The 21,527-nt window shown below is 38.6% G+C and overlaps 1 protein-coding gene across 2 annotated transcripts in view; it reads left to right on the top strand.

The window, feature by feature from the left end:
- Nucleotides 1–14,102: 14,102 nt before the first annotated feature.
- Nucleotides 14,103–21,527, top strand: part of REV1 (REV1, DNA directed polymerase) — a 41,697-nt gene continuing 34,272 nt past the window's right edge. For both annotated transcript variants that reach the window (XM_017737085.1, XM_008635813.2), the window contains exons 1-3: nucleotides 14,103–14,197; nucleotides 14,953–15,085; nucleotides 16,808–16,976. In XM_017737085.1, coding sequence (XP_017592574.1) covers nucleotides 14,141–14,197; nucleotides 14,953–15,085; nucleotides 16,808–16,976 — 359 coding nt within the window. In that variant the 5' untranslated portion in view covers nucleotides 14,103–14,140. The remainder of the gene's footprint in view (nucleotides 14,198–14,952; nucleotides 15,086–16,807; nucleotides 16,977–21,527) is intronic.

The raw sequence follows: 21,527 nt of genomic DNA, 5'->3' as shown, positions 1-21,527 counted from the left end.
GGCTCGTGGGGGCCTCGGTTGCCCGCGCGCGGGAGGGCGGAGGGGGGACACGGGGACAGACCCCTGTGCGCGCGCCTGTGCGCGCCCCCGCCCGGCCCGCGAGACGCCGCGGGTGCGCGCCAGGTGTGCGCGTGTCCGGGTCCCCCGCCCCTCCCCGCACCTGTGCATGTGTCTGTCTGTCTTGTCTGTGCGTCTGTATCTGTGTCTGTCACATGGGGCCTGCGCTGTAGACACAACACGGGTCCCCCAGGCAGAGCCGGGGGGTGAGCGAGGCTGTGCCACAGCTTTCTGCTAGCGCTGAGGGGTCACTGCAGGGAAATAGGTTGGAGGGGGAGGAGAGGGGAAGCCCGAGCCCTGGCGCGGCCGTGCCCTCTGGAATGCATCCCGCGCTGTAGCAGCGTGTATCTTGTCTGCGGTTTCCCGTAGTGCTTGCCACAAGTTGTATTTGCTGAGCAATAGTGCTGGGTATAACCCGTGTGCTGAAGGGAAGAGGAAGAACCTGTGCTTGATGAGTAAGCCCGTGCTTACCAACACTGAGGGACAGATGTGTTCCCATCTTGATCCCTTCCTCGTCTGATTTTGATGCTTTTTGCTATACAGTTGCTATTGACTTGACCTGGGATACTGAGCTGAAAGCCCCTGATGGGAAATGCGCCCTAATGGCATGTTAACCCTAAGAAGGAAGAGGAACATAGTATCACCAGCACGTTTGTTTTTTTGGTAGAAAGTCTGTTGTGTGCTGTAATAATCCATTATTTCTGATGCTTTAAAATGAACATCACAGTCTTCAGAATGACAGGCCTGTGAATACTCTGCTTGTGTTAATAATTGTCCTAATGAAAAGATGAGTTGATGTTTGTTATGCATCTTGATCTAAAATCCACGTCCTCAAATTTGGCACCATAATTCAAAGAAGCAAAACCAAGGGATTGTAATTTTATTATCTGGATTCTTTACTCATTTAGATGCAATTGTTGCTCAAATAGAGCTGGTTTGAACAGTTACCTAATAACCATTAGTTGCAAGAAGTTACAACTAAAATTTATTTCTGGAATAGTCCTGTCTTACTAAGGTTTGTGACATGTAACACAAATGAAATCCAAGATCAGACAGAAATCTAAATCTCTGATAAATTCCTTGCTATCTTGCCTCAAGCATGTAGTTATTACCCATTCCCACCATATTGGTCTTTCGTTCAGTCCATTTCTTCTGCTGGATAATGTACCAAATCCCTGTTAGTAAATAATCCCAAGCTGTCACACTGGAGGTCACTGGTAGGACAGTGTTAGTAGAGGCACAGTACAGATACCTACCTTGTGACTCACTGATGTTTAACTACTTGAAGAAAGATTGTTTTAAAAGCAAAGCTCTAATAGGAAAAAAAATCAGTATATTTCAAGCCTCAGTTGTGAAGTGGTTGAACATTTTTTCTGTGTACAGTATGTGTGTTTTCAGTACATTATTTAGTAATGGGCCCTTCAAACCTAGCACCAGTCCATCTTTCTGAATAGCACATACATTCTCATACAGCCTGTTCTGGTGCAGTGACAGTGTGTTGTAACAGAGTGCCAATTTTCATTAGTCATTTCTGATCCCTTGACCCACATGACTTCTTGAAAGAATCTTCATGGCAAATTTTCAATCTTTCTACCATCCCTTTCATTTACGTGAGAGATTAAAAAAAAGTAAGAATGAAATCTGGTTTTGAGTAGGTAGAAAAAAGTTAATATGATTACACAGATCTTTTTTTTAATAATGCAGGACAAGCAGGAAAAAAATAACTTGCCTGACCCTGCCACATACTTTCCCTGTTTAATTTGTTAGCTATTGTTTGTTTCATAGAAATGTTTTGGGTTTTTTTAATTCAACATATTTCTCTTTTAATTAAAGGGGTATATTATTATCACTGAGATCTCTGTCAGCTCTTAGGAGGTTTGCCTGGTGTATATATACAACAAGGGAGCTAAATATCCAAATGTTGAAACCCTTCTTCAAGAATACAATGTAGATTAATTTGGTGATTGTGCCACGTGTTTACCTAAGCACAGCAAAATGAGGAGAAAAATGGAAACAAATAGAAGTGAAAGTGGCCATGGAGTTAACATAAAAAGTTCGAAGTAAGAGAGCAAATCATAAGGCGATGACAAAAATCACAAGGAATTCTCAGACACGTATCTTACAGTGTACTTGTGGAAGTGTCTTTCTCTAAAAGATAGGTATTTGTAGTGCTCTACCCCGAGAGCAGCTTTTTGCACTGTTGTGGAAACCAGACAGCGTTTTAATTGGACACAAAAATGTTGTTAGGGAAGAGGGCCTGCCGTGTCTGTGATCCCCTCACTTCTGTATTTCATGTGGAATATCTGGTGCTCCTAAGATAGAAGTCAGAATTAGGGAACGGTTCTTTCTCAGTCTTCAGCAGAAGAGAGGTGAGTGTGCAGAACAGCTTTAAATTCTGGGCTGTAATGATAACTTCCATTCCTGTGGCTTTTATTTCAAAATCGACTTAAGGACTCCTGCTATTGTAGCTAAGGAATCTGTGGCCATGAAATTCCCCTAGGAGATACTTTTAGTTTGGTATACCCATAGCAAGGATTGTATATTCCATATTCCTTGCTTTAAATACCTAGGCAGACTGTGGTCCCTGAATTTCAGTGTTAGCCTTTGGGGAAAGCAACTCCTTTCCTATCTCAAAGTTTCAGGTTTCCCAGTTGGTATTCTACCTATTTAGTAGTGCTGAACCTGGTGACTTGAAATTCAGTTACTAGCAGAAGTAAAGCTTAGCCATGCTGTGGTTAACTCTTCTGTTGGTTTTGCTTTCTGTTACTGGCTGTCTGTAAATACCAAGATCCAGTGTAATGGAGTTCTTGGTTGTAACCCCCTTATTTGGTTTCCCTGAATTAATGCACGTCTCTTCAGCTGCTTGATTTATGAAAGTAAATAATCCTTGAAAAGAGAAAGGTGGTTTCTCTTAGGAGAAGACACTGCTCAGGTACCTTGCAGAGCCATTCTTGCAAATGCAGGTAGATTGGTTTGAATGCCAAAGCAGGAAAGCCAGTGCTGAACCTGTGCAGAGTAGGGTCAAGAACTGCTCTAAGGTTTTTCCGTATTAACATAGAGATTGGTAGTCTTCTGGCAGGGTAAGGTATGTGGTGGCAGGATCCTGGGGACTGTTGATAGTATATTTTGTCAGGTTCTAGTTGTCAGTGAATGTCCAAAGTAAAATAAAGTTCAGTCCACCATGTTCATGACTTCACCTCTTTGAGCTGTCTCAGATCAGGTGTTTGTTCAGGGCACGATGAGTCAACATCTTGGACAAATGGTTGTACTCCACTTAAGACATTTCGGAAACCTAGAAGCTGTTGCTTTTTAAAGGAAGTAATGGAATTGCTGGTAATTCTTATCAACAGGAAAGCCCCTGACCCTATGGCATGTAAGGTAAATGATTAGTGCAGTTTTCCAAGTAGTGTGAGTGTATTTTACCATTCTGTGCTATTGAATGCAACTCCCAGCTGAAGTAAAGAACTAAAATAATGACCTATACTGAAAGGATACTGTTCCTGATCTCTGAATCTCCCTGTTGTTTTCAGGAAACATTAGAGCATAGGCCTCTCATAGTGCCTTTTCAGTCACATTCCTTGATTTTCATGCTGTAATTCCGTTATTTGGTAAGCAGTTCCAAGAATCCTCTTAATAAACCAATAGCGGGGGAGACGTAAGGCTGTAATGATTTTTTTACTGTAATTTCTGGCTGATTTGAAGTTTTAAGTGTTGTCCTTTCATAATGATTCCTGTAACTTCTATAGTTGATTTTTAACCCAAGTTTTACAAGTGTTGTTTGCTTGGGATAGGCCATTTTTGCTCTGTAGCCATTTTGTATTGATTTCTCTTCACTAAGCAGCAGTGTAACATTGTTGGTTTTATATCAGAGGTGCTTAAAATACCAATGTAGGACCTCTTCAGGCCAAGAATACAATTCAGATTTGAGTTTAAATTGAAGAATTAGAGCACTTTTGTTCTGTCCCAAGATCTTAGAACTGTATTTTTCCTGGAAAACACAGAAACATTGTGCTCTTTTTATTTTTCTCTGAATCTAGGAGGAAACTTGATAATATGTTGGGTCAGATCAGAACTTTGTTTTGTTAATAATAAACAAATATACCAAGATACTTTCCCTTTATGTTCTGAGCTTCTGTAGTTTGTTACCTTAAAAAAATAGAGTATCTTTTTATTCCATTTATCTATTCAACAGATATGGACTTTTAGAATCCTTGGTATCTAATGTCAGATAATCTTCAAATAAACTAGGCAATAGATGAAAAAATATTTCCATTTCTTTTGATCTCTCCACTTGCTAGTTTCATCTGATTCTTCCTAGTCTTGTTGGCCTGAGTTGATGGAAAAAAAGTAGTATCCATGGTCTTACAAAAGATGTAGAAAACTTGAGTAGAAACTTGAAACTTCAAGGCTAAGCACAGAAGCCTTATGTTGTGAAGATTTTACTTCAAAAAAGATTTTGCAGCTTTGAGAGTTTCAAAGGCAATGTCAGAAAAGCATTTGGGAACTTGACTACGCAATGTCAGTTAAAATTAATGTCATTCAAAAGCTGCTATGAACAGAAAATCCACCTATTTCAATGCTGAATCTGTAGTTATCAGTGCTTTTGCTGGTAAAGTTGTTGATTTCTTAGAGTTTTGCTGCCCCTATGTGAGTGAAGAGTCCTCCTTAGTATCTGACATAATCTACCGTTCGCAAAGTGGATGCCTTCTCTCTTGTTTTCCCTGAAAAGCTTGGCGGGATCAGCACTTACTCAGTGATAACATTGCGTTGACCGTAAAGCACAACTGCCTTAGGTGTGTCTCCTAAAAAACCCCAGCTTCATCGTAGAATCATCATGGAATGGTCAGGGTTGCAAAGAACTTCAAAGGTCATCTAGTTCCAGCTTCTCTGTCATGGGCAGGGACACATTCCACTACGCCAGGTTGCTTAGAGCTCCGTCCAGTCTGGTCTTGAAGACTTCCAGGGATGGGGCATCCACAGCTTCTCTGGGGAACTTGTACCAGTGCCTGACCATCCTCATAGAAAATAATTTCTTCCCGATATCTGATCTAAATGTACTCTCAGTTTGAAGCCATTCACTCTTGTTCTGTCCCTACATGTTCTTGTAAATAGTCTCTCACCCTTTTTCTTGTAGTCTCCCTTCACATACTGGAAGGCCACAATTCTCCAGGCCGAATAATCCCAATTCTCTCAGCCTTTTCTCATAGGAGAGGTGCTCCATCCCTCTAATCACCTTGGTGCCTCTTGTCTGGACTTGCTCCAACAGCCCTGTGTCTTTCCTGTGCTCAGGACCCCAGAGCTGGATGCAGCACTCCAGGTGGGGTCTTAGCAGAGCAGAGCAGAGTGGTAGAATCTCCTCCCTCACCCTGCTGGCCATGCTGCTTTTGACGCAGCCCAGGGTATGATTGGCTTTCTGGGTTGTGAGTGCACATTGCTGGGTCATGTCCAGCCTCTCGTCCACCAGCACCCCCAAGTCCTTCAGGGCTGGTCTTGATCTGCTCATCCCACAGCCTGTATTGATTCTGGGAGTTGCCCCCACCCAGGTGCAGCACCTTATGCTTGACGTTGTTAAACTGCATGTACCCTCTCATTACATTGGTTACAGCACTGGCCCAGAGCGGGGATTTGTTTCTATGCCATTCGCTACTGCCAAAGTGGTCAGTCTGGGTAGCGAGCACTCATGTTGGTCAGCAGTGAAGATCAGTTTGTTGTGTGTGCACATACATACAGATACCCATACACACATGTATAGTCAAATACCTAAATTCAATCAAAAAGATGTAGTCTCTTCTGAAGGATTTCACCCATCTCCTGGGCTGAAGTCTGAGAAAGCTGAAGGTAGTGTATGTCAGAGGTTTTCACAAGCACAGTTCCTCTGAATTTGATGTTACTAAATTCAGAACATCCACAGATTCCTTGCTTTGGTCACGTCATGAAAATTTTACAGTTGTTTATTTTTGAATAATTATACCCCCACTTACTCACTTTTTCTGCCTTTTTAAGTTTTTCTTTAGCTTAGGGTGTTTCAGTTGTGACTGGAAAGTCTTAGAAAGTCCTAAATCATTCAGCAGCAGTAACTCTTCTCGTTGTTTGGGAGTGGGGATCATGGTTTACTTATGCTACCTACTGACTTCTTGGCCTATGCCTTACCATAGGCTGCTTGGGGAAGACAGGAGTTGTGGGACTGGATTGTCATACAATCCAGTGCCCAGACCAAAAACCTGCTAAACAAGTTCTGTTCATTTATTAGGTAGAAAATTAACATCCCAGACTTCATTTTCAAAGAAAAAAGAGACATAGTTCTCTCTTCTCAAATACTATAGATAGCTAAACAGAGGGCATTGAAGGAAGACTACCCAGCTCATAAGCTCATCTTGTTTATTGTTTTAGATACTGAAGTCCAAGAGAGCATTTCTTTTTGGTCATTTACAATCCATTCACTGTGTTGCTATTTAGAATCCTAATTCCACAAACTATGCTTCTTATTCTGATTTTGCTTAATGGTTTTTACTCTGGATTTTAGACATTTAGAAGCTGGCATAAAGATTGTGACTGTGCCAAGTCCTCTCGTGGTTGAAGCCCCAGAGGAATTTAAGCACAGAAAAGAAATGATGAAGCCAGTAGATGAAGTTTGCTGAAACTTATCAGTGTGTTGTGGCACTAAGAGCCCTTGTGTCAAAGAAGTGATATTTGAACTAAAATGTGAATTTAGGTACATGGTTACATATAGCAGTGAACATTTGTGAAGAAAAGCTACTCATCACTGAAGAACTCTGAAGGGGCTGGGGAAGTCATGACTCTACTGAGAAATGCAGAAATGTTGAAACTGAAGGCCAGTCTTCTGTAAGCAGAAGAAAAACTCAACCAAGTTAAACCACTACTTGTGACAAGCTCTAAGTGTAGCTGCCACTGAGTGTTATTCCTAGAGGGGAATTGACAATTGGTCTCAAGTTAAATCTGTCTTGCTATTTTTCAAAAAATTAACCATCTTAAAGGCCGTGTATAAAAGCAAAAAGGATAATCTGAAAACAGATTGTTCAAAGCTGGTGTGGTTTGTACAGTGATCCTGGTTTCTGGACCTTATGCTTCCTCAAGTTGTGACAATTAAAACAATTGTCTGTCCCAGACTCCCAAATTAGTTGTGAAAAGATACAGACTTTTGTCTTGTACAGCTCATATAAACAGTTACCTGCTGTACAACTGCTTCATGTGTTATTGTGACACTTAGCCAGGAAAAGAAATCTGTAATTTCTTAGTTGTTACTTGTGTGTAAAGTATTAGTCTATGATTGTAAACTAAACTGATCTGAAATAAGGACCATTTTAAGTTGCAAAACTGGTAATTTTGTAAACTGGATTAGTTTTGCAAAGAGTTCCAACATCTCTTTCTGAGGGGAGTGATTGAACCGAAGGTTCTCAGAGCATCATTTCTGTGCTGTCGAGCTCAAATGAATGTATGCACAGAACATAGTTTTAGAATAGTCATCTGCACATAAGGATTTGATTTTTAAGGACTCTGGGGTTTTTCCATGTTTTATGTGAGATGTATGGTAGTTCACCTTTCTAGCAATGCCATGGATACTCATATTTTAGACAAATGGTATTTCTAAATTTCTCATACTAACTCTTTTTTCTAATATTTAAATTGCCCAAGATTTTGAAGTTTGTTCTCTCCTAATTTACACTCTTATCTTTACTCACAGGACATGGAGGAGGTGTTGGGTGTTTTTGGGGACAGCTGTTATTTCAAGCATCCTTCAGCTAATTTCGTTTCTCTTGATTTAAATATCATCAAGAATTAAGTGCAAAATAGGACTTGCTGGTTGACCCTGTAACGTCATATGCTTGTAGTTAGGAGTGCTTATCCTATGGAGACAGGTGGCATAAGATGTGGAACTGTTTGATTTTAACTTTTTTTTAAAACCCTTACCCTATGGAAAAGGTGAGGTAGCCTATCTCTGTTTTATTGGGGGGGGAAAACATAAGCAGCACTACTGAGCGAAGAGTAGCCAGCCATTGCAGCTCTGTATCTACATTTATACTGCCCTTAGGTATGGCCATGACCCAAAAGTTGGTTTCTAGAAATTGCTAATATAATTTTAAGATCCCATCCATTCCTCCTTTTTTGCCTGTCTGCTTTGGCTTTATCTCATGCTTTTGTAAGTCACCTCATCTGGCTAAACTTGCAGGAAGCTAAACCATAGAATCCTGTCAATTTTCTGTTGATTTAGTGATCTGAATTGCACATAGCACCAGTGTGAACACAGGGGTCATGCTTGGAAGTAGTGTAGAGGTTGGGAAGAAGGGAAGAAGCCTGTTAGGCCAGCAGAGGCTGAAGAGCAGAACCATCCCTTTTGGTAGCAGTCAGCTAACAAGTTAACTCAAACATCTTACAAATCTTCATCCTGAGATTTCATTTCCCACCTAGAATAAAATTCAATTGCTTTGCCATGTACTAATTAGCAATTTTAATACAGAATAGTAGTGCTAACTCTGAATTGTCTAAAATCACAGGCATTTAAACATATAGTATCTTTTAAAAAGCTTCTGACTTTTTGTGTCAGTTCTTTTTGCTGGATTCTGAACTTACCAATATGTGGTAGAAAACAGTTTTTTACCCTGTAGCAGCAGTTCTTTTCCAGAAGACTCAGGCAAGAATAGGACTCTCTTGTGCTGAGAAATGTGTAAACATGTAAGATAGTTCTTTGCTCAAAGAACTTGAAGACTAGTGCCAAGTAGAGTGGTGAGTTTGATGTGGCAGCTGGAATGTAGAGGCATGAAACTCAAACAAGCCACAAAATACCCACTTGATGGAAAAAACTTTTAAGCCCTGCTGAGCTAGGATGGTTTCAATCTACAGTTCAAGGACAAGATTCTGATACTCATTAGCAATGGCCCGAAACACCCATATTTCTGTTAGAGTTACACTTTCTATACAGGCTTGTGTCATGTTGAGTGTGTTAAATAAATCAAGTTCTTTTGCATCAGAGGACATTGACAGCATGTCTGCTCTGGTCAGAAGTGCAGACTAGCTGTTACAGTGTGTTACACTTCCATACAGCTTTCAGTTACCTAAAATTGGATTATCTGGATGGAACATTACTTGTGTGATGTATTTAGACACAGCTGTGGCAGGGTTATTTGTTGAGTCACAGTGCAGCCTCATTTTGTCTTTGGAAATAGTTCATACGCTTTCTTGTAGAGCAGAGCCATAAAGTTTATATTCTGCCAGATGCAAGTTGGCTACTTGAAGAGGTAGCAGAAATACCTCTGCACTGTGTAAGTGCTTGGCAAAGAGACTGCTGAAGTGTATGACAGAAGCAGGGACTAGTATTGTGCTGGAATTAAAAAGCTCATGAGGCTCTATATTCAGTTCTTACAGAGTCATTGAGGTCTGTATTCTGTGCTCCCAACCATTTGTTCCCATAATACCTGTGGTTTTGGTCCAGGTTGGATCCTTATCCGTGTTATCCCAACTGCCCAGGATAATGGAAAGCCACTGCCTTACAATCACACCATCCTAAATTTAAAATATTTTTAAGAAATAACTTTCTTTAGTGTGTGCTTCAGTTGAGACTAAAACAAATATTAGCATCAATATTCACATCTACATTCCTTGCTCTGTAAGTCTTGTATGCACCCAGACATGTTCATAGAATTTATAGAATGTACACTTAGCATTTCATTTCATTACCTGATCTGTGGGCTTCAATTAACAGTCTTTAGTAACAGGATTAAGTGGTTGTGGATTGGGAAGTATAATACTAGGCCTATGAAGCAGTGTTCAAAGGGATGTTACATATCTTTGCTGTGTTGACTATTTCTGAGCCACTAGTGATGTACAAAGCTTCAAAACTCTTTGTTTCTCTTTTAGCTTCAGTTTTGAAAAGGATCATCCAATAGAAGTTTGAATTTTAGCTAACCCTATTTTGCAGAATGATAAGATTTTGTCATTTGTATGTGGTCTAGAAGAAGATACAGCGCCAAATTATGCTAATTCTGACCACAGGAGTTTTTAACTTGACTTTTTTGCTTGAAAAGTTATTTATCTTGCACTGAAAAACTGGAATCCGTTCCTTGGAGTACTGGTTTTATCTTTACAGGGTTTTGTGGAGTTTTAGAGTTTGTTTGGATTCTTTTTTTTAATTGCAGAAGATTTCTCTATGTTCATAGGGCCAGAATATGAGCATTTCAATTTTATTTTAAAAGCTTTTCTCTGGGCGGAGGGTCACCTTGTGGCTTGTCCTTCAAGCTCTAGAAATAACCTAAAAACTAGTAACTGTGGTGGTTTGCTGAGTCTCTGTGAATTTGTGCTCTTGAATTTGTGCACACAGAGAAAACTTCTGAAACAAGTTAGATACTCTGAGAAAGACCTAGAAGAAAGGTGAACTCTTGTCTGAAATTGGCCTGTTTGTGATGGCTGTTTGAAGTCCCCTGTCTTGATTTCTACCAACTCACACCCCATCTACTCCCCACCTTCACAGGTTCTTTACAAAGTATTTCTCTTACTCATCCCTTCATCATGATTCCTGTGGGGGGAGCGTCATACCGTTGTTACATTTCTTATTTCATGAACCAGTGAGCATGTTTAAAATCTTACTTAACTTTTCCTGTGGTTTAATATATCCTGTGAAAGATATTTCTTGTGCTCATTTGTTCCTTAGGTTTCAGCAAGGCAGCCGTAAGAGGTTACCTTCATTTTCAAGGAAAAATTCACACTGTAAGCCCAAGTCTAGCAGTGAGGTTTCTCTGTAGTCCAGAAAACTTGGTTCATCATTCAGTTCCTGGAACTACAAAGGGAGAAACTGATCTCCCAGGTTTTCATATCAGCATTAAGAAAATAACTGAAGACTAGAGCCAGAGGCATCTAGTAATCACTGAAGCACCATGTTCCTAACCTGTGTGTTCAGAATTTAGGTGGACTGGTTTAAGTGGATTGAGTCAAAAATTGCATCTGCTAAGGAAATGGTAAATCACTATCAGATGTTTTAAGTAGGCATTACAGCCTAGTTTCTCTAGTTTCGGAGGCTCCAGGAAGACTGGAGCAGGAAGACTTCTGAGCAGTTAATATGTCATGTTTTTAGCACCTTGACCTAAGTAGTTTTGTTTGATTTCTAATTTTAATCAAACTAGGCCTGTAACCATGATTCTGATTTTAATTGGCTTCACTTTTAGACTAGAGATCTTTCTTCCTCACCTTCCAGTGTCCTGAATAAAAAGGAAATGTGTTTCAAGATTTCAGAAAAGGTCACTCTTATGAAGGTAGTTCTTTGGTTTATCAACATTAAATATTTTAGTTTAAGCAGGAGGTTGTATAGGGTCAGAGTTAACTACCACCTATCAAATCTTGTCTTCTGCGTGATTGGAGTTGTGATGATTTAGAGTATGCATTTTGTACAGTCTTTGGTTTTTTTCAGAGTAAGAGTTTATATTTTTATGAGGTTTTCTATTTGATAGTCTTAGAATCACAAAACAGCACAGATTGGAAGTGACCTCGAAAGAATATCTAGTCTAGCCTTTCATGGGTAGGGAAGCTTGCTTAAGGTTATCTGGCACCTTGTCCAATTGCAGCTTGAAAATCTCCAGAGATGAGGACTCTACCGTGTCCCTGCATTCCAGTCATTGATTGTTCTCACTCTAAAAAATATTTTTCTTATGTCAAGATTAAACTTCCTGGTTCAGCTCATATTCATTGCCTCTTGTGCTCTCCATGTGGCTCCTTACGAAGAGAGAGCCTCTAATTCTTTGTGTAGCCACCGTTTAAGACTTTGTCATTCTTTATTAAGAGGGAGAAAGAGTAATCATTAGTTAAAATTCTGGTGTCTCTTATGAGTCATACACTGGTATCTGTAGTATCTAAAAAAACTAGATTGACATTTTTATTAATGGTTTTTGTTTTTTCATGAACTCACACTTCTCTGTTTTTTCCAATAATTTCTTAGCCAGAAGTGATAGATGTGAATTACATTTGACTTCAGCTGATGGAAAAATACAAATTTTCCCTATGAAAGAAATCATCAAGCCATTTTCAGTGTATACTCTCCTCTGCAGGAAAAAAGTCAATTTTGTATTTTATGTGTTCATCTAGCTCATCTCCTCTCTTTTTCCTCAGTGCTCCTTAAAGAGTTCTGTGGTATCTGTTAGATACAGTCCAGACCACTAAAACTTAATTTCAGAAGGCCTGATGTCTTGGAAATAGGTCACTGGGTAAGAAATGCAGGTACCTAGAGAGAAAATACAGCAATCTGAGAAGGGGTTGCTTTGTTTTGGATGTTGGTTTAGAGCTCATCTCCTTGACATGTGATTGATCTTCATAACTGCACCTGCAATGACGTGTTTGTTGGTTGTGTATCAAGTAAGAGCAACTGTTAGAATAGAACCAGGTGCATCATGATCTTTCTGTGTTTGTAGGGGTCCTGAAGCATAAAACAGATGCTTGTCTTTTCAAGGTACCTGCTTTGACTGTAGTTCTGTGGTTGCCTGATTTGGCATATTTGCAGTAGTCCATGAAAATGATAGTACTTAGAAAAACTTCTGCTTCAGCTGTGTCTTATTTTGCAATCAAACCTGCCTGCAGTCCAAGGTGGCTTAACTGGGTATCAGAGTATGTCTGCTTGGTCCTCTAGGACAAAAGGGATTTAAGAGACGAAAGCTAGAACTCACTTTCAGCTAGGTTCATATGAAACAGAATGTTAATACAATAAATGAGGCAGTAGTGCACTGCCAGAACAGTGCAGTAGAAGGCCTGGAAAGGAGAATGACCAGAATGTGTTGTCATCTCCATCCACAACTGTATGTGCTTTTTGATAAGCTGAAGGCTGAGTGAAGTTTCTGTGCTCTTGTTACTGGTTAATGCTGTGAATAGTCCAGAGACTCAAAAGCAGGCAAGAATGGAGAAAAAAAACAGGTGACTTCCTTCTGTGTATTTACTGTAGTTTTGCGTGGTTTTTAGGGAGGATAAAGGAATAGAAATAAAGTGTTTAATGAAAGAGAAGACTTAAGACAGTCACTTTTTTTTAGTTTCAGAGTCTTGTCCTCATCCTTTGAGTTGATAGACCCAAAAGACTATTTTGTCTTTTTATTTAGGGAACTATTTTGGTTGGAAAGAGAGAGATGTAATAGCAGGCAGTGACCTCATGATCTTACTACATCATTAATCAATATTCTAAAATCAGTGTTGCAACAGCTATAGTAAATATGAATCACTTGGGTGCGGTGAACAGTTGGCCACAGTCCAAGCATTTATTTTTCTATCCAAGAGTTCTGTTCTAGCCAACTAATAGCTCATCTGGGGGCACGGGTGTGTGCAGCTCATGGTCTAGGGATAAGTGTCTTGCATAAAGGAAAACTGCAATTTGGCTGGTTGGGTTTATTTTTTTTATTTATTAAGCAGTGCAAACAAACAAAAAGCCCCAAAGAATCAAATCACAAACCTAACTATAGATCATACTAGGTCACTTAAACAGCTGGCTTTTCTCTGACCATAAGATCACCTTTGGTTTTTTGCTTTGGTATGATATATTGCATTACAGCAACAAGTCCTTGGACGTTTTATAATCAGCTGTAAATCCATTGGTGAAATTAATCCAGTCTTTAATACCGGGAGGTGGTTGCCTGCATCACACCATGTCTATGGTATTATATAGGAAATAAAAGATTGTTCATGACCCGGACAATATTTTGCATGGATGTTAGCAGTTGTATTTAAGAAGCTTTTATTATTCCTCTTTTTTATAGGAGGTGTATGAAGAACAGAAAGAATTTAATAAATTATAATGGACAGTGAACATTGTACGGAGTTTTTTATGTTCAGGGTGAATAAAGCAAAATGTGTGTGTGTGGTTTTTGATACATAGCAGGAACCACAGTATGCATTACTACAAAACTGAGGAACCCAGGTTTTTATGCAGTTTTGCATTTCTAGATTGGCTGTGAAACTCAAATACTTCAGTGAAGTTGGTTGAAAAAATTAGTCTTTGTGATAATCTGTAAATGGCCTGGAGTGCCATCATTGAAATGCCACTGATGATAGTGCTAAACATTTAATTGATCAAGCATTGTTCTTCCTATGCAGAAGCTTCAGTATGAGGCGGGGTGGATGGCGGAAACGAGCTGCCGATGGCGATGGATGGGGAATATGGGTATGTTCAAAACTTAGTAGTTTTTTTTTTAAAGAGGTAAATAGCTCTGTGGTTAAAAAGGGGTTACAGTTTTGTGATACATGCTAAAGGGGTGCTATAAACCCTTTTACTTTTTTTGAAAACATATAATTAAGTTCAAAAGAAAGTTTTTAATTACCAGGTTTTGAAGTCTGTGTTCACAACAATCACTAAATTTCGTTATTAATAAGTGCAGACCCTTGAATAGCTTTAAATCACCATTTAAAAAATAAACTAAGTAATTTGAAAGCTATTTATGCTTGTCTCCACCACGTTCTGTAGTTGGACGAACAGTAACTGAGGCACCTAATTTACATAGATGTTTAGAATACTACTGTCTCATGTATATTTAAGAACTGAAGATACATGGAACCACATTGTTTTGTTAGGCAATGAGCCATCAATTTAGCACCCAAATTTGCATCATCCCATTCTTTCTTCTTTTTATTCTATAAGAATTTTTATATATATAGAATCGTTTCCTATAAGAAAAAAGAAATATGAAATAACTCCTGCCATGTTGGTAACAAGATGCAGTTATCTTGTAGATAAGAGTTTATGGTGGAGCATTTGCTGTTTTTCATTTGAAAAAAGAATGTCTTTTGTGTGTCAACCAAATTCAGTTTGGAGGAATGTTGCTTACCTTTCCAGTCTTAAAACTGACCAGTTTCTCTATGTAAACATTAGGAAATAAGACTGGCATCATGGGTTGTGTTTTGTTTTAATTTGAAAACTAGGGTGGGTATATGTCAGCAAAAGTTAAGAAACTGGAGGATCAGTTCCGGTCAGATTCAGCCATACAACAACAGAGGGATGGAACTTCATCAAGTATCTTTAGTGGAGTCGCCATCTACGTCAATGGCTTGACAGGTGAACCTTTATTTTTTTAAGGATCTGTTTTGTGTTGTTCTCATGTTTACCATCCTGAGTAGAGGTAACTGTAAAACACATGAATTTGCAACTAAGTAAATACATGACAATTACTGTATGTGTTTTTTATGTTCCATTGTTTTTAATGATTAAGGTTTTCAATAAAAAATCAGATTTACATTCCGAATATAAATATTGCTTTACTATATCATTTACATGAGATAACTTGTAGAAATAGGAGAAGATCTTTCCATATTTCTGTGATCTTATTATATGAAATGAAACCTTTTAATATCTTCCATCCTCCTACACTTACTAAAGTTTTAATTTCTCAAATTAGTGATGGTTAGATTGTATGCTTAAATTTATGTTTGGGAGAATACATCAAGGTTTCCTTGCTCAGAGTGGCATAATGTGTGAGACAGAACCTACTAATAGTGGAAGGAGGAACAAGAGAAGAGGTAAGACATTTATGCATTGTAGGGACCATCTGTGATGGGCTGATAGGGCATGTTAGCTGGAGTAAGGTTTTTTATTTACCATGCTTATGTTCATACGTCTATTTACTTCATAAAGCAGCTTAATAACCTTTTGGAAACTCCCCAGAAGCCTTTTTGAGGGATCTATGCCAGAAATGTTGTAATTATTATGTAACGGATCCATAGCACTTCTGTGAGATAGATTAGTGCTGGTTTAAGCACAGGGCTCAGACGGATTGGAAAAGGTAAGGTGGATATGTTAAACTATTAATACATCTGGATTGGTTTTTTAATGCAGGCACTTTCTTTAGTGAGAATCCAACATTTGTGTATTCTTCAAGCTGCTAGTCCCCAAACAGAGCTCTAGAAGATGGTTGTCCAAAAGGCTGGAGTAGGAAGGCTAACACTTGGAAAAAGTGTGTGCTATTTTTAGTTAGAAGTTAGAGGTATAATGGAGTGTTAGACGTATTTTGAGAGTTGACAGGAAGGAATTGTAACTGTATCCTTTAAAAATTTTTTTGTCCTTCTTGTATTGTTCAGATTTTTTTTGTAAAGTATCTTGTGCTAGATTCAGTATTCAGACATTGTGTTAGTGCTGATCCAAATCTTTTGGTGCCTGTGCGACACCACTGCAAGTGTTTTCCGAAGCTAACACTTTTTTCTGGTTTGTCCCCACCTCTGCTTGCAAAATAAGTACTCTTTTTAACACAATTGAGGAGATCAGAGAAGTTGTTAGCTTTTATGGTATTCTTTGTTCCTTCTCATGACTCACGAATAACCTGGTAAGGAAGGAATGAGTTAACTGCTTGTCGAGTTCTGTGCTGTTGCTAAACCCTTTTGATACTATTTTCTGTTGCTTCTGGGTATATACTATTCTCCCAAACTCTGGTGAAAAGATAAGCTAATTCTGTATTATGTTGATGTAAAGCGTTTTTTGATACAGTTTAACATTACATCTACTTGAGTATTTTTTTCCTGCCCTCCACCATACATATTGTGGGAAGATCCTCTATAACAAGTAGAATATTCACATTTCGAATCAAGTGTTTTCAAAAACAGTTTTGTGCATTTCTTGCAAAATGTTTTTCTGATTTGTTCTTTGAAGAACTTGTAAGTTTTTTTCAGGGATAAAGCAATGGTTTGCACTCTTTCTGATCATGGCATCATATTTATCAATTAAAGTTATTTTTCTTACTGTATTTGCTGACACTAAACAGGAATATTTCTGGTTTTAATTTTATAGATCCCTCAGCTGATGAATTAAGACGGCTGATGATGTTACATGGAGGCCAATACCATGTGTACTATTCCAGATCAAAAACAACTCACATTATTGCCACCAATCTTCCAAATGCCAAGATAAAAGAACTGAAAGGAGAAAAAGTAGTTCGGCCAGAGTGGATCATGGAAAGGTAAGTTTAGGTCTACTGAATTTGGAGATTTCTCCTTTTGGGGAAAAAAAGGCCATGAAAAATCTGGAGAGAAAAAAAAAATTAAAAGATTGCATTTTGAGATTATGATTTAGCTTAAAATAAATAAGTCATGGAACAGCTGAGTAGAAATACCACTGTTATATTGAAGATTTGCCTTCTCTAGGGATTGTTCCTTCTGAAACTTCACCAAGACCATTCAGAAAGTTTCAGGCATATTAGGAAACTGAACATTATTCTGTTACTTTCATTGAATATCTAACCAGTTGACCAGACTTCATCTCAGGATGATAAATAACTACTATGTGATTGTTTTTAAAATGCCTGCCTTGTGTATTGCATATATTTCATGTCATCTGTATACAAAGAAAGATGTCAATTGAAAAGTGTTCTCATAAAATTGGAACTAATCCATCTAAACATCTATTGTGTTGTGACTTTGTAAGAAAATAATAAAAACAAAAGGGGGAAAAAAAAGTCCACATTTTATTTACAAAGAATTTATGTTCTTTGGTTTCTCCATGCCCTGGAATATACAGAATTCACTGAAATTGTTCTTAGGTCCTTGATAAAGACGATAGCCAAGCTCAGAGCAGTTAATGTGGCTTGCATTTATCTCTTCCATCATCCCTGTGTTTAAGCACTTGGAAAACTGATGGTAGGTGTGGTTTTATTTGAAAGATGTGACTTTTTTTTACTGGCACCATTAAATCTTGTTGTGATATTGACCAAGATGGAAAAAACAGTTTGTATACATTCAGTAGAGACCTGATGGAATCTGATGTATGAAATCTCTTAATTTTTTTCTTCTAATGTCTTGTGTTTGGGTTCTGCATCCTACTTCTGAAAGGTTATACTGTAGAATAAGTCAAAAGAACTGAGTATAGACAGATACATGAGTTTGAGCACAAAGAAATGGGGAATTCACTGTCTCAGCACAACAGGGTTCATATCAGAATCTACAGTAGAAGCTCATTTCACAACCACCTCTCTTTTCTTTCCCTTCTTCTTAACAATATTAAAGAATACTCAGTGATTAAATAATCCATCTCTGTATATGGAATACCAAATTACATTCTCAGTAGATCAGTTGCTGAAAATCAGTGTAGTAGATGTAGAGTCTCCAGTTTCCTAGAATTGGAAGGGACCTTAAAGATCATCTGGTTCCAACCTCCTTGCTATGGACTAGGTCACCTTCCACTGGACCAGGTTGCTCAAAGCCTCATCTGTCCGGGGATGGGGCATCCACAGCTTCTCTGAGCAACCTGTTCCAGTGCCTCACCATCCTCACAATAAAGACTTTTTTTCTAATACCTAATCAAAACCTACCCTCTTTCAGCTTCGAGTTATTCCTCCTTGTCCTGTCACTACGCACCCTTGTAAAAAGCCCCTGTCCCATTTTCTTGTAGGCAATATGATGGGTTTGTAATTTTTTCCGTTTGGTTAAGAATCTCCCCTAAAATGTTGCTGTCACAAACTGCTGGTAAAAGAGTGTTGTTAGATCTTTGGTCTTGTCACCCAAGGTTGCAAAATGAAGAAGTCGTTTGTCTGTGGACGTTTGATTTGTTTCTTATGTGCATATATTATGATTTAGTCCTTAATTACATGATCACATGCCATCTTTTTTCACTGTGGCACCTGCCACATTCTCTGCACAGAAAAGATTGAGTTCAGGTTGCAGACTGCTAGTACAGTGATTTGGCTTTTGCTTCTTGTCTCCATAACCCTGTTCCTTACTTTCCTGCATGTGACTCAAATTCTTTGCTGGTAATGAAATGAATAATTAATTCCTGTCTTTTATTGGTGCTTATCACCATCTGTCTTGCTTTCCAAAGATTAATGAACATAACATGGCACCATTACAATGGCTATTTTTTTTTTTTTTTTTTTTTTTTGAGAGCCACCAAAAATACATTAAAGTAAAACACCAGAAATGTTCATAATTTGGAATATGCCATGGAAACTATATAAGATCCTGTGGAGCTACTTGCATAAGGATCGTAAGGCATATGTAGAACTTCATTGCTGCATTAAAAGGTTTGCATATTCTGAACTATGGTCTAAAGTCAGACTCTTATAAACCTGTTGTTAAACGCAAGTAGCTCTAGAATTTTGGTTTAATTAGCATCCCAAAGAGATCCTGTGTAACAGTAGTTGCAAAATCCAGTTTCCAGTGTAGTAGTGTGGTTGCTGTAGTGACAAAATCATTCTTTCTGCATGCCCCTTATTGTGTGTTTTTGCTGCCTCTCCATTTTTGCAATAAATGAAGAGGATTACAGGCAGGCCTCCTTCCTAAATCAATATTCCTTTATTTGAAAAATACACCACACCATTATGTAGCTTGGAAAGGTTGTTGTGCAGTGAAAGCCAAATTTAGGTGATCTGAGAGCTTGACTTCCAAATTTAAATATTCTTTTAACATTATTTGACATTTATAATAAAACCACTTTTCAGAGACTGAGGATAACTGCCATGAAGTACCAGTAGATTTTGTAGATTCCTTATTTTGATTTTCAAATTAGGTGAATATTTTTCCTAAAGAACTGTGTTAATCTAACACAAATGTGAGTAAAAAAGTTTAAAATAATTTTAAAAAAAAATCTTGGTCTGGTATGACACCTAGTTTTCTCATGAGGATTCTGAATGCAAAAGAGAGGATTAGGTATCATTTGCCATGACTGCAGTAGTGCTTTCGGCACAGTCCCCTGCTGCATTATTGAAGACGAGTTGGGGAGATATGAATTGGATAGTGGGCTGCTGGCTGAGGGAAGTACTGGCCCAACTACCTTGGTCACCACAGTGGTCAGCAGTTCAGAGTCAAACTAGCAAATGGCCACAAGGGGCATTTCTGAAGGGGTCATACTGGGTCAGATGTTTAATGTCTTCACTAGTAACACGGACATTGGTGATGCAATGGACAGTAGCTTCAGTGAGTTTGTGGATGACTTAAAAGGGAACAGTTGATATACTGGAAAGCAGGGTTTCCCTTTAGAGAGCATCAACAAACTGTAGGAATGGGATGGCAGAAACTTAATGAAATGCAACAAAGCAAAATGCAGAGTCGTGAGCATAAGACAGAATTAATTCCATGCAACCAGGCAGGCTAGGGACTCACTGTCTAGGAGACATGCTTGTAATCCACCAGGACCCTCAAGTCTTACCCTAAAAGGTAACCATGAAGCAGCAGTTGTGGCCTTGTGGAGATAAAGGCTAGCAGCATACTGGGTTGCATTAGCAAGACCACAGTCCAGATCAAGGCAAGTTATTCTTCCAATTGGTTCAACAGTTCTGAAGTTAAATCTGGAGTTGTGTGTCAGATTTTGGGCTTTTCAGTGAAAGAAATACTGATAACTGCAGTGAATTCGGAGGAGTACCACCAATATGAGCATGTGATATATAACTAGAGACTGAGGAATCTGGTTCTGTTCTGCTTGGAGAGAAGACTAGGAGCGGGGGTCTAATCGTTGTCTTTCATTACCTGTATGGAGGTTACGGGGGGCGTGGAGCCAGATTTTTTTCAAGATGTACAGCAAGACGACAAGAGGCAATAGTCACAAGTTGCAGTGAAGAAAAGTTTGACTATAAGAAAAAGATTTTTCGCAATAAAAGAGAGAAAGCAGTGAAACAGCTGCCTAGAGATGGTTGTGGAAATTCTGTCTTTGGAGATACTGAAAATTTGAGTGGACTTAATCCTCAGCAACCTGATCGGACTTCAAAGATAATGCTTTGATCAGTGCTTAGACTAGAGACCTCCAGAGGTCCTTTCCAACCTAATTTTTTTAGTGATTATGAATTCTGTGACGCAGGAAAGGTGGCATGGGGAAAGATGTTGAATGATGCATCTGAACTAGGATTCCTACTGCTGCATCTTAATACAGTTTGGAAAAAAGCAACTGTTTGTTGATCTAGTAATGCAACTAGTCCAGTAGCTAAAACCTTGAAGTTGTGAACAGGTTCTTAAATAAATGTGGGTTTGCTTAATCATCTTGAAATTGCAGCAATTACCCTGAAATATTAGCAAGGTGGTTCTGTACCTAGGTTCACACAGTTTTATATGAAACAGTCTAATCAGGCATTGTAAAAACTTAGTTGCTGTGTCACCACTTGTTGTACAAGAAAGCTTTGGAACTCTCCCAGGTGTGTTTTTAACTGTTTGGCAATGTTTAATGCAAATTATGTTCCTTTATGAATTATATATATTCATGTATCAAACACTATTTAATTGATATGTTTTTGGGGCTGTTTTACTATCCCATTTCCTTAGAAACCTTACCAGGTATATGAATATGCTTAACTAGTTTTAATTTATCTAATTGGGAAATGTGATCTCCTGCTATATTCTTGCTAATTGCAGCCAGAAAGCTCCTAAGGGCTTTTGTTCTACTGTCCAGCTCCCTGGACAGTAGTACAGGTTCAAGCAAGAGAAAGCATCTGGGTGTTGAAGGAAAAACACTGAACTAAATTAGCTTAAGAATTTGACTCCAGTTCTATCCTCAAAACTAAATACTAATACTAACTTGCTTTGATATGGGA

The sequence above is a fragment of the Corvus brachyrhynchos genome, unplaced genomic scaffold, assembly GCF_000691975.1.
Source record: "Corvus brachyrhynchos isolate BGI_N302 unplaced genomic scaffold, ASM69197v1 scaffold83, whole genome shotgun sequence".
NCBI classification, from domain to species: Eukaryota; Metazoa; Chordata; class Aves; order Passeriformes; family Corvidae; genus Corvus; species Corvus brachyrhynchos.
This window is presented reverse-complemented; position numbering and strand designations above follow the sequence as displayed.